The following is a 14,001-nucleotide window of genomic DNA, read 5'->3' on the forward strand; positions in this document are numbered from 1 at the left end:
AGGCCTTGTTTAGAAAATCACATTATGAAGGGAGTGTCAGACTGGAGGGGGCTAGCTGGGTCAACATCTGTTTAGAGAGACTAAGAGGTAGGGGTCTGTTTTAGTCCCAGCCTAGAAAACAGGCCACTATGTCACATGACTCTCCTGGCTTGGGTTCTTGCCAGACAGACTGGTTGATGTTAGTATGTATACATAACATAAATCAGGTATATTTTATGAAACCGTCTTTTTAATTTGTTCAGTATCCGAGATACCGACCTGAGACGCTTGCCAATACCATGACCTAAAAAATAGTGCTGTTTATTTTTTTTAATAATGCGATGTCGAGATTATTTTCCCACCTATCATTTTCCAAATATTCTCCCTGACAAGTTATCAACCTCAATTTCCCATCTGTCAGTTTGAGTGGGTGTCCCACTGGTGTCGAGACATGTCTGCATCTTGTTTAGACTGAGGCTCTAGAGACGCTCTGTCCGAGCCCTCCCATTTACACGCCTTCAATGCAACCCCGTGGATCTGTATTTAGTTCCGTTCTCCCTTTGACTTCATGATGAGTGTTTTGAAGGCATTAATTCTGCTTCATATAAATAATTAACCGGGCAAGTTAATTTGCTTCTGCCCGACTTGGTCAGCTTCATTAACCCTAAATTGGGAGGATGTGTCAGTTGCACCAGTGCGACCAACGCTGTAAATCATCCGACTGATTGGAAGAACAGAGGGACCGACCGAGTCGTCAATTCTTGACAGAACAGTAGACATAAAATGTTAGCAAATAATTGTGACTTGATGCTTTGTTTTCTATTTATTGAAAGCAGAAGGCATGCATTATACAAAAAAAATGCATACATATTTTATTCAGTTAATTTAAATGATGAAAGACAAGATTGTTTTCAAACATCCCATTTATTTATATTCATAACTGTAGTTTTTGCCTGGTAAAGTATAGAGCAGCATCCATCAATTATTTTAGTTATCGAGTAATCTATTGAATAGTTTATTCTAGGGTTGTCCCGATGCAATATTATGTTACCGGTACCAAAATGTATTTTGATGCTTTTCGATACTTTTCTAAATAAAGGGGACCACAAAAAATGGCATTATTGGCTTTATTTTAACAACAAATCTTAGGGTACATTAAACATATGTTTCTTATTCTTGTGGGGCGGTATTGGTCGGTTAGTTGAGTGGCCGTGCCAGCAACTTGAGGGTTCCAGGTTTGATCCCCGCTTCCGCCATCCTAGTCACTGCCATTGTGTCCTTGGGCAAGACACTTTACCCACCTGCTCCCAGTGCCACCCACACTGGTTTAAAAATGTAACTTAGATATTGTGTTTCACTATGTAAAAGCGCTTTGAGTCACTAGAGAAAAGCGCTATACAAATATAATTCTCACTTCACACTTATTGCAAGTTTGTCCTTAAATAAAATAGTGAACATAAAAGACCACTTTTTTTCATTAGTAAGTAAACAAACAAAGGCTCCTTATTTAGGTGCTGACATATGCAGTAACATATTGTGTCATTTATCATTCTATTATTTTGTCAACATTATGAGGGACAAGCTGTAAAAATGTATTATCAATGTACTTGTTCATTTACTGTTAATATCTGCTTACTTTCTGTTTATACATGTTCTATCTACACTTCTGTGAAAATGTAAGAATCACTTATTCTTCTGTTGTTTGGATACTTTACATTAGTTTTGGATGATACCACAAATTTGGGTATCGACCTGATACCAAGTAGTTACAGGATCATACATTGGTCATATCCAAAGTCCTCATGTGTTCAGGGACATATTTACTGAGTTTATAAACATAATATAAAAAAAGAAAACATATTTTGTGAAGATAAAAAATATCGATGTAATCATAGTAGTATCGACTCGATACACTCCTGTACTTGGTATAATTACAGTGGATGTTAGGTGTAGATCCACCCATGGCATGTAGCTATTGTATCCTTCTACGGTGTGTAGTGAAACATGTTTAGCTATTCCTCGTCCTGCAGGGATGATACTTGAAAGAAACTTGCATTATTTGTCGCCATGGAGACAAGGACTAGTTATTTAGAAGTAGCTTAAACACTGCAGACTGCGGGTGGTCTTAGCCGCTAGCTAGCTCGCTAGCCATGTCTTAAAGCACCTCTTCCTGAGGGCGTTTCGGTGTTATAACTTCACCTTTATCGTTAGTTTTTAAGCCAAAATGCGTCCGTTCTCCCTTTTCTGTCTACACACTGTGTCTGCTTGTAAGTACTCCGTGATTGTGCGCTGCCGAACATGCTCTTTTGCTCGAAAAACCTGCAATGTCATGCATTTTTTTTCTGGACTTATGCAGATCTTAAATACAGATCAGTAGGTACCGGAAGGTAAGAATAGTTACTTTTACATAATATTGCGAAACAAAACGCCAGATAATATGTCTTACCTTATACACACACCATAATAATACTCGTAAGTTGAAGCACAGTACAATCCATCAAGCGGTGCGGCTTCATAGCTTACCAAAGTCGTACTAAAACATTTTTTTTATAGATTTTTGAGCGCCGTGTGTAATGTTCTATATTTTTAATGGAACATATACAATGTTGGTGTTGTTTACTTGAGTCATATTGCAGTCTACACGTATCTCTCATGTGTGACTGCCATCTACTGGTCACACTTATCATTTCACCATGTACCAAATAAAATCGCTTCGAGGTCGGTAAGCACAACCACAATTATTCCGTACATTAGGCGCACCGAGTTATAAGGCGAGTTTTGATTAAAAAAATATGATTTTAAGTGCGCCTTATAGTCCGGAAAATATGGTTATTTTAAGTCAACTATGAACAATGTGATTATATATTTTAATTGTTTGATAACCCTAGTTATAAAACGTGTTTAAAGAAATACCCACAATTAAAGATGTCCGATAATACCGGACTGCCGATATTATCGGCCGATAAATGCTTTAAGATGTAATATCGGAAATTATCGGTATCTGTTTCAAAAAGTAAAATGTATGACTTTTTAAAACGCCGCGAGTGGTACGAGTGGTACACGGACGTAGGGAGAAGTACAGAGCGCCAATAAACCTTAAAGGCACTGCCGTTGCGTGCCGGCCCAGTCACATAATATCTACGGCTTTTCACACACACAAGTGAATGCTTTGCATACTTGGTCAACAGCCATACAGGTCACACTAAGGGTGCCGTATAAACAACTTTAACACTGTTACAAATATGCGCCACACTGTGAACCCACACCAAACAAGAATGACAAACACATTTCGGGAGAACATCCGCACCGTAACACAACATAAACCATACTTGCCAACCTTGAGACCTCCGAATACGGGCGATGGGGGGGGGGGTGGGTTGGTGTGTGTGTGTGTGTGTGTGTGGGGGGCGGGGGGGTGTTGGGGGGTGGGGCTTGTTGGTAGCGGGGGTGTATATTGTAGCGTCCTGTAAGAGTTATGGCTGCAAGGGATTCTGGGTATTTGTTCTGTTGTGTTTATGTTGTGTTACGGTGCGGATGTTCTTCCGAAATGTGTTTGCCATTCTTGTTTGGTGTGGGTTCACAGTGTGGCGCATATTTGTAACAGTGTTAAAGTTGTTTATACGTCAACCCTCAGTGTGACCTGTATGGCTGTTGACCAAGTATGCCTTGCAGTCACTTACGTGTGTCTGTCAAAGACACACGTAAGTGACAGGTTGTAGAGGATGCTAAAGGCAGTACCATCACGGCACGCCTCAATATTGTTGTCCGGGTGAAAATCAGGAGAAATTCGGGAGAATGGTTGCCCCGGTAGATTTTCGGGAGGGGCACTGAAATTCGGGAGTCTCCCGGAAAAATCGGGAGGGTTGGCAAGTATGACATAAACACAACAGAACAAATACCCAGAACCCCTTGCAGCACTAACCCTTCCGGGACGCTACAATAGACACCCTCAGGGAGAGTATGTCCCAAATTCCAATCTGCTGTTTTGAGGCATGTTAAAAAAAATAACGCACTTTGTGACTTCAATAATAAATATGGCAGTGCCATGTTGGCATTTTTTTTCCATAACTTGAGTTGATTTATTTTGGAAAACCTTGTTACATTGTTTAATGCATCCAGCGGGGCATCACAACAAAATTAGGCATAATAATGTGTTAATTCCACGACTGTATGTATCGGTATCGGTTGATATCGGAATCGGTAATTAAGAGTTGGACAATATCGGATATCGGCAAAAAAGCCATTATCTGACATCTCTAAGACCGTGGAAGTGGCAAGGGAACGCCGTATCTTCATTCTCACTTGCATAGGGTGTTACACGTGGCGCTCTTTCAGCAGGCCGCACATTGTCGCCCCGTTCCCCCATTAAAAGGCACTTCTTCTGGGACCCGTGCGAGTAAACACATCCCATCCCAAATCAAGTGTTTTGTTTTCTCGGGCCGGTGTTTTCCCGGGCCCTCAGCATCAACTCGACTCAGGTCGGGTTCCTCGCAGATATACGCTAGACACACCACAGCACCCGTATTTATATTTCATAATGGAGAATTCAAACAAAAGCTGGTTTTGACTCCGTATTCTCATACGAGAAGAACAAACAAAAAACAAGGGAAGGCAGTGCAAAGACCAACAAGGAGACGTGTATTAAAAGTGCAATTGCGAGGAAAAAGGATATGACAGATGTTTATATTTTGTCCTGGACTTGTAACACAACCTGATTGCTGTGTTTTAACAGCTGTTTGACCTCGTCTCTCTCTCTCTCTCTCTCTCTCTCTCTCTCTCTCTTTCTCCCTCTCCTTCTCGCCCTCCCTGTCCCTGGTTTTTTCCCCGCAAGTTTTTAAGTCATGATGCAAGACTCTGGGGCCGAGACAACAAGCAATGGACCACTTCATCAAAATGGAGGAGCGAGGGCGGAGGACAGTTCCGGGGAGGGACGCTGCAAGAGCGCCACGCCGTCAGCGGAGGTGACCGCCGCCGATCTCGCCCGTCTCCAGCAGCACCAGGTAGAGCACACCCCTCCCCCCCCCCCTTTTTCACACCTGCACTGCAAAAAGTCAGTGTTCAAAAACAAGAAAAAAAAATACAAAAATTTGGGGTATTTTATTTGAACTAAGCAAAATTATCTGCCAATAGAACAAGACAATTTGGCTTGTCAAGACTTTCCAAAACAAGTCAAATTAGCTAACCTCAATGAACCCAAAAATACCTTAAAATAAGTATATTCTCACTAATAACAACTGTACTACTATATGACTGCGTATTTTCTATTGTTTCATTGAAAATAAAACAGCAAAGTCCATTTGGCTGTCATCTGTTTTAATATGAGACACAATTGTGTCAAAGTCATGATTTTTTTTACATGCTTGAAATAAGAAATTATTACTTTAAAAAAGTAGTTTTATACTTGTGAGTGTAGATGACACAGCTTTGCAACAGTTGATATTCTAGTTTCAAACATGTTTTACTCAATATTAGGGATGATGCTCGAAACCGGTTTTCCCGGTTGTTCGATAAGAAAAGAACCGAGTCCTCGGACTCGAATCCCTTTTTGACAACCGGTACCCGTTATCGAGACCACTATAGTTAAAAACAACAATAAAGAGCCTAAATGGATTAATCTGCTTTGGAACTTTATTAGACGTCTTGGATTGTTTGTTAGCTGCCTGCCTGTGTGTGTAGTTAGTATGTTCCAATAGCAGCAGAAGTGCACTTTTTGGAGAGCTGTATTATTTTCAGTTTTGTGCCCAAGGGACTGATTTTATTTAACACTATATTATTATTTATACACCTATAGTGATCACAGAGACAGGTTGTTTTTGTGTTACTGTATATATTTGTTTTTCTGAAAAATCCCACTTAATAAACTTTGGGTAACAACAGTCAATATTTATTTATTTTATTATTTTAGGGGGGTAACAGTCAATATTTATTTATTTATTTTATTTTATTTTTTTCTTATCAAATAAAAGTGAGCTTTTGTTAAACCAAATATTGTGGTTTTTTTCCATATACAACAACCTATCTGGATTCGATAAGAGAATCGATAAGGAATCGGTTCAATAAGAGGATTCAAAAATAGGCTCGAACTCGATAATTTCTTATCAAACATCATCCTTACTCAATATAGGTCTTAAAATCTCAGCTACAAGCTGTAATATCTTACTGAGATCATTTAGGACCAAAACACTTAAAACAAGTAAAACACTCTAACATAAAATCTGCTTAGTGAGAAGAATTATCTTATCAGACAGAAAATAAGCAAATATCACCCTTATTTGAGATATTTAATCTTAGTTAGATTTCAGTTTTTGCAGTGTGTCTTCACTTTATTAAGGCACGTCATCAGCGGGCCCCTCTTAAAGTGCCAATTAATATTTCATCCCTCTTCAAAGTACATCCGGTATATAAACACATTAGTGTTATTATTTATGTATATTGAGGCACTTTTTTTTTTTTGAATATTTGAATATGGGGAAGTGCTCTCTCTATGTGATTGTGTTTTGTTGCCAGATGTGTTTACTGCAGAATTCCATTGAAATATTCATAGTGATGTTCCGGCATATTTTTAAGTGTGTAGGTGCCGCGGGATATTTGTTGACAATTTGAGGGGGGGAAAAAAACGACACTCCGTGGGATGGCACGATAAACAAACCTCAGACTGGGGGGAGGGAAATGCCACGCTCGGACGTGTTAGCCAATGAGGCGTCGGGTCGCACATCAGCGTGCTTGTCGCCCAAGCCCGATGCGTTTCCGCGGCGTCTCAGTTTAGAGGCGGCGGGGACAGGCTCTTTCTGTTGGTGTCAGTGTTATGTGTGGCATGCGACAGCGTGTTTAAGGGAACAACATTGAAAAGATCAGTGTGTGTCTTCTGCTATCTCGGGTTTTGCCGACAGGGCAACTAGGGCTGTTGTCAGGAGCTGTTTGGTGATGATGCACAGGCTCTGTCGTCACGGCACGTCGGGACGGCTTTTTGCGCAACGACACGACTGCGGATGAGAAACCAAAGCGACCATCAGTGTTGTTGTTCACTAAGCTTTCAGCGGGCAAAGTGAAAGTGGGTTTCACTTCCTCTTCCGTGTTTCACTGGAGGTTCTCGGCATAGGCGCCGATCTACATTTCTGCCATTGGGTGTGTGTACTAGTGTTGTCCCGATACCAATATTTTGGTACCGGTACCAAAAGTATTTCGGTACTTTTCTAACCACAAAAAATGTCATTATTGGCTTTACTGTAACAACAAAATCTTACGGTACATTAAACATATGTTTATTATTGCAATTTAGTCCTTGAATAAAATAGTGAACATACAAGACAACTTGTCTTTTAGTAGTAAGTAAACAAACAAAGACTCCTAATTAGTCTGCTGACTAGGGCTGTGGGAAAAAATCGATTCGAATTCGAATCGCGATTCTCACGTTGTGCGATTCAGAATCGATTCTCATTTAAAAACAATTTATTAAAAAAAAAAAAATACAATTACAATTTTAAATTTTTTATTTTAATTTTATTTTATTTTTTTAAATTAATCAATCCAACAAAACAATACACAGCAATGACATAACAATGCAATCCAATTCCAAAACCAAACCCGACCCAGCAACACTCAGAACTGCAATAAACAGAGCAATTGAGAGGAGACACAAACACGACACAGAACAAACCAAAAGTAGTGAAACAAAAATGAATATTATCAACAACAGTATCAATATTAGTAACAATTTTAACATAGCATTGATTAAAAATCCCTCATTCACATTATCATTAGACATTTATAAAAAAATAAAATAATAATAATATAAAAATAACAATAGTGTCACAGTGGCTTACACTTGCAGCGCATCTCATAAGCTTGACAACACACTGTGTCCAATATTTTCACAAAGATAAAATAAGTCATATTTTTGGTTCATTTAATAGTTGAAACAAATTTAACATTATTGCAATCAGTTGATAAAACATTGTCCTTTACAATTATAAAATGTTTTTTTACAAAAAATCTACTACTCTGCTTGCATGTCAGCAGACTGGGGTAGATCCTGCTGAAATCCTATTTATTGAATGAATAGAGAATTGTTTTGAATCGGAAAAATATCGTTTTTGAATCGAGAATCGCGTTGAATAGAAAAAAATCGATTTTATAATCGAATCGTGACCCCAAGAATCGATATTGAATCGAATCGTGGGACACGCAAAAAATTCGCAGCCCTAATATGCAGTATCATTATATTATTTTATCAAATTTAATAAGGACAAGTGGTAGAAAATGAATTATTAATCTACTTGTTCATTTACCGTTAATATCTGCTTACTTTCTCTTTTAACATGTTTGTGGAAGTCGCTCCACTGACAGACACTTCACAGGATCCAAGCGTGCAGATTTTAACAGAGTTTTAATTATCATATGTTTTTATCCAACGTTTTCTCTCTCAGAACGTGACTTTTCAGTCACGTCCGTATCCTCTCTCTCCTCCTGCTCCCGGCCGCTTACTGTTGAAATCTAATCACCTGCCAGCTGTGTCTTGCCGTCAGCACATGCCCCGCCCCTGCCCGATGGTGCTCGTCCTCAGCACCCTGGACAGCGGCGGTGACTTTTGCTCCTACATGCACCTCCCTCCACAATGTTCTATCTACACTTCCGTTAAAACGTAATAATCACTTATTCTTCTGTTGTTTGGATGCTTTACATTAGTTTTGGATGATACCACAAATTTGGGTATCGATCCGATACCAAGTAGTTACAGGATCATACATTGGTCATATTCAAAGTCCTCATGTGTACAGGGACGTATTTCCTGGGTTTATAAACATAGTAGGAATTTTAAAAAGGAAAAAAGATTTTGTGATGCTAAAAAATATCGATGTAATCATGGTAGTATCGACAATATACTTTATTAACCTACTCAGTGGCCTAGTGGTTAGAAGTGGTTCTTAACCTTGTTTGAGGTACCGAACCCCACCAGTTTCATATGTGCATTCACCGAACCCTTCTTTAGTGAAAAATGTAACGTTTTTTTTTTTTAATTCAAGACAAAGTTATATGTTTTTTTTTACTGGTGCACAAAATGAACCGTTCAAAGAACAACACCAACACAGTGCATGAACTCACAACAAATTACACACCTGCAAATCAGATGGAAAATTAGAGGGAACATTGTTTGGGGGTATCCATAGTACGCCGATAGGGAGAAGTTTTTATTTACAAGATGAGCCGGGTGTGTCTTGACCTCCGCGGCGAAGGCTCCAACGAACCCCTGAGGCCGACTCACCGAACCCCTAGGGTTCGATCGAACCCAGGTTAAGAACCACTGGGTGAGAGTGTCCATCCTGAGATCGGTAGATTGAGTTCAAACCCCGGCCGAGTCATACCAAGGACTTTAAAAATGGGACCCATTACCTCCCTGCTTGGCACTCAGCATCAAGGGTTGGAATTGGGGGTTAAATCACCAAAAATAATTCCCGGGCGCTGCCACCGCTGCTGCTCACTGCTCCCCTCACCTCCCAGGGGGTGATCGAGGGTGTTGGGCCAAATGCAGAGAATGATTTCGCCACATCTAGTGTGTGTGTGACTATCATTGGTACTTTATTGTGCGTGCTATCATTACAGTGGATGTGAGGTATACATCCACCAATGGCGTTTGTTTACATTGTAGCGTCCCAGAAGAGTTGGTGCTGCAAGGAATTGTGGGAATTTGTTCTGTAGTGTTTATGTTGTGTTGCGGTGCAAATATTCCTCCAAAATGTGTTTGTCGTTGTTGTTTAGTGTGGTTTCACTATATGGCGCATGTTTATGGCAGTGTTGGCATTGTTCATACTACCGCCCCGGCTGTTGACTGAGTATGCGCTTCATTCACTCGTGTGCAGTGTGTTCAAAGTCAAGATGATTGTGTCATTAGTTCATTATCGGGCACAATGAAATCTTGGTTAGGCTTTGTTAATTTTAGACTATATGATTTGTGGCTTTATTATTATGTAAAACCAACAAACCCGCCACAAAATTGACAACAACAAGATAGATTTTATTTTTTGTTTTTTTAAGATTGAAAGTTGCCATCAATACCACGCGGGAGCTCGGCATGGTCCGTGGGTGCTTCGGCGCCTATGGTTCTCAGTGATGCACCAGTTCAAGAGACATCTATTGCTTGTATTCCGTCACGTGACTTCTTCCAAAGCGGTGGTCAACCAAGCTAAGATGGCTTGTTGTGTGCAGTGTGTCAACACTCTTGAGTACGCATGGGCCTAGATCAGGTGGGTCAACCACATTTTAGCTCGGGGGCCGCATGGAGGTGCGCCCTATGGTCGGAAAAATACGGTATACTTTCTTGAGGGTTTAATTATTTGATATGCATTTTAACCTGTGTACGTAAGTTGGAAAAATATTGTCAGGTCTTAAAAAAAAAAAAGTGTGCTCCTCTGGCCGAGTGTTGTGTCTTTCAGCAACATGAGAACTGTCCCGCCTCCCTACAGTACATCTCCACCCAGTCTCCACCTTCCGCCCGTCTTTTTTCCATCTCCAAGAGAAATGCGTAGCCATCCTGAATTTATTACTGCGGTAGTCACAGAAAACCATGGATACAATTTCAATAACTTCAGGCCACAGTTGAGTAAACAGTTGTGCTGAAACCTAATTCCTGTTGACTTTTTTTTTCTTTTTTTTCCCCTCTTCATGCTACACCAGAGGAAATTCTGATTCACTGTGCAAATACGGGAGGGTTGCAACATTGACGAGTTGGTTTTTAACGTCAGTCCTTGGTAATATTTGGTCTTTTTCAATCAATTCGGTAATTTACCAAAGTTGTTTCCCGCAGGATAGGAATGTATCAGTGGCCTCGGCCTGCAGGGGGGTGGCGCCACCACATTTAGTAGTCTAATTGCCATAAATGGCGGCGATGCAAAAGTCAGTGTTTGTGTGTGGATAGGTATAACTGAGCTTTTAGTTTGTGTTATGAGAAATCTGCAACCTTATCTCATTTTTTAAACCTCATATAACAACAGATCATGAAGTCAGGTACTGACTTACGACTGTTGTTAATGTCTTATAACATTGAAAAAATAAAAAATACAAATTCTGTTTTCCGTGCACCGTACTTTCCAGACTATAAGCAGATATTTTTTTCCCTACGCTTTGAACCCTGTGGCTTATAAAACGGTGCGGCTAACGTATGGATTTTTCTTCGCTAACAGCCATAATGTTTTGTATTTAACAAATCATTTTCATAAAACATTGACAGAGACATTGAAAAGATGTGTCTATGTTTGTGCTACGGCGCCATCTTTGAGTTCTCCTAATGCAGGTTCTGCGGGTTGGAAATGGGTTTTATGCGTTGAATATCACGTTTTTTTCTACTATTCGTCCATAGCAATTCTGCTGGAAGGGATTCATAATTCATCACTCTAAGCAATGTTTTTGTAAGGGCTGGTTACACCAGGCTGCGCCTTTTTGTTAGTGTTCTCCTGTGTTTTGGTATTGGTTCCTGTCCTGCACTCTTCTGACACATCTTTCTCTGAGTACTGATCCACACACCTGCTTTCTGTTAGCAATCAGTTCTATTTAATCCAATCAATCCAATCCACTTTATTTATATAGCACATTTACACAACAAGAATGTTTCCAAAGTGCTGCACAGCCATGTTAAAAACAATATTAAAAACATTATTAAAAACAATATTAAAAACAATATTATGCTACACCAATGACTGAATAAAAACAAAGAATAAGTGAATAGAAAACCAATGCGTTTATTAAGTAATTTAAGTTGAGTGTGAGCTACCCTTCTTTGTCGGGACTTTGTTTGGAATGGATAGTCATTCATGTGGACGCTATTTCCTTCTACCGTGGTTTTTGCTGTGTTCCAGCATTCCGTTTTTGTTGTTTTGCAACCTGTCCGTTTTAGTTTCGTTTTTGCATCGCCTTCCCTATGCTTCGGTGCCTTCCTAGCGGCACTCATCCTTTTTTGTTTGAGCTCCATTAAATACCTTTACCTGCACGTTGCCTCCTCGGTCTTCTGCGTCTTGGGAACACGCCGGTAATCGCCGTCATCTGACATTTTTAAGTTTTACAATATAACTAAAACAATTCATACTTACTAAACCGTCCCATGTGTGATGTCTGTAGGAGTGTTTTAATGCATATTTGTACGTGCGATCGTATTGTAATCGAGCTAGCGTCGTTAGCATTAGCAAACTTGTTAACACGTTTTTCTGTGTTAGTATTTTTAAATTACAATGGCACTCTTTTTATATTATGTCAGTTTTTGTAAATTCACCGTGGAGTTATTGAGTCTGTTTAGCTGATTGGAGAGCTAGCTTCCGCAACTAGTGGCTCCATGACGATGACTTCTGTTTTGTTTGATCAGCCGTTTTACTGCCCTGTAAAAAAACATCCTTTTTTAACGGTAAAATTCTGGTAACTGAGCTGCCAGAGTTTCCTCGTTAAATCTATAGAATTTAAACACTGTAGACAAGGTTATTTTTTTCCAACAAAATCCTGAGCCCGTCAAAATAAAACGACCAAAAATCTATTGTCTACCATAGAGGACGCTGGTTTAGCTTTCGGGGAAATGTGGCCCCCAAAAATATCAATTTAACTATCCCTGCTTTAGTCAGTAATCTTCTATCTGGTTCAAGTCTCTTAGACTTGAGTCCAAATGTCTTAAAGCCCCATTTACTGGTGTAGTAGGCGCAACAAGCCTGGCATTGGCATACCATTTATTCTTATTAGGCAATATAACAATGAAAGACAGTCCTCATTAATAAAGACGGGGGAAGAAAAACTGTAATCTGTTTGATCATCTTGATTTTGACAAGGGAATTCATCTTGTCGGCTCGTCACTATGGCGGGGGAAGTGGACCATAAGCTAAACTCAAGTGTCTGTCTTATTGATTGAAATACAGCTTGATAAGAATCAAAGGGTGAAGATAATATCTCTCAAAGGAATAGTTGTAAGTAAAGTTGAACTTTGTTTTAAACATACTTCCACAAGATTCACTCCCCCACCAAATCTGTTTGTTTTGCAGAAGCTGTGGTTTAACTAGACCCTATGAGGAAGTGAAGATTGGCTAAACAATTGTACAAAACAACTTTGCTCATGCAACAACCTCATCTCAGATTATTTGTGTTTGCAGCTGCCAATAGTAGAATAATAGTATATAACTACTCACTAGGTTGAAGGACATGCGGTAGAGACACTGGTCCATAATGCATTTCTATTATACTTCATTTTTCCATTTATACATTCAATTCTGTCTATGACCGGACTATAAACCGCTACTTTTTCCCTAGGCTTTAAACCAGACCTGGGCAAATTAAGGCCCGTTAAGCTTTTCAATCTGGCCCGCCGGACATTCCCAAATATATTTTTTTAGATCTTTAAGATGGAAACTGTAGCTGCCATTAAGATGTGCAGTGATGTTTTCAAATGACCGTAAGTCTTGAACTATACAAAGTATTTCAATGGTTGGAATCTGCTCTTTTGCATGATATTCTAGTTACTATGGTAATCTAATTAGTTACTATGGTAATCTAAGTCACAGCAGCTCAGACGAGGCACCAAGCAGTGTGGGTGGGGAGCGTTTCCACAGAGTGTTTCCGCGTCTGTCAAGGACAGATAGATTTTTACAACGAAGTTCTAAAGCTTAGTGATCAGAGTCAAGTCGTACTAAAACATTTTGACAGATTTAGGCATAACCAAAATTATTCCGTACATTAGATGAATTGGGTTGTAAGGCGCACTGTTGAGTTTTGAGACAATTAAATTATTTTAAGTGCTCCTTATAGTCCGAAAAATACGGTACTCGACTATTATAATAACCGTCAGCTGCAGGTCTGTGTAATGTTCTTTATTTTCAATGGAACATTTAAAGTATTGGTGTTGTTTACTGGCGTCATATTGCAGTCTACACGTATCTCTTATGTGTGACTGCCATCTACCGGTCACACATAACCTTACACCATGTACCACATTAAATAGCTTTGAAGTCCAAAATTATTCCGTACATTAGGTGCACTTGTTTATAAGGCGCACTGTCG

The 14,001-nt window shown here is 39.6% G+C and overlaps 1 protein-coding gene across 6 annotated transcripts in view; it reads left to right on the forward strand.

The window, feature by feature from the left end:
• foxp1b (forkhead box P1b) overlaps positions 1-14,001 on the forward strand; it is a 498,341-nt gene that overhangs the window by 211,747 nt on the left and 272,593 nt on the right. For all 6 annotated transcript variants that reach the window (XM_062045979.1, XM_062045996.1, XM_062045954.1 and 3 more), the window contains one exon: positions 4,811-4,979. In XM_062045979.1, coding sequence (XP_061901963.1) covers positions 4,821-4,979 — 159 coding nt within the window. In that variant the 5' untranslated portion in view covers positions 4,811-4,820. The remainder of the gene's footprint in view (positions 1-4,810; positions 4,980-14,001) is intronic.

This window comes from Entelurus aequoreus, linkage group LG01 (genome assembly GCF_033978785.1).
Source record: "Entelurus aequoreus isolate RoL-2023_Sb linkage group LG01, RoL_Eaeq_v1.1, whole genome shotgun sequence".
Classification (NCBI taxonomy): Eukaryota; Metazoa; Chordata; class Actinopteri; order Syngnathiformes; family Syngnathidae; genus Entelurus; species Entelurus aequoreus.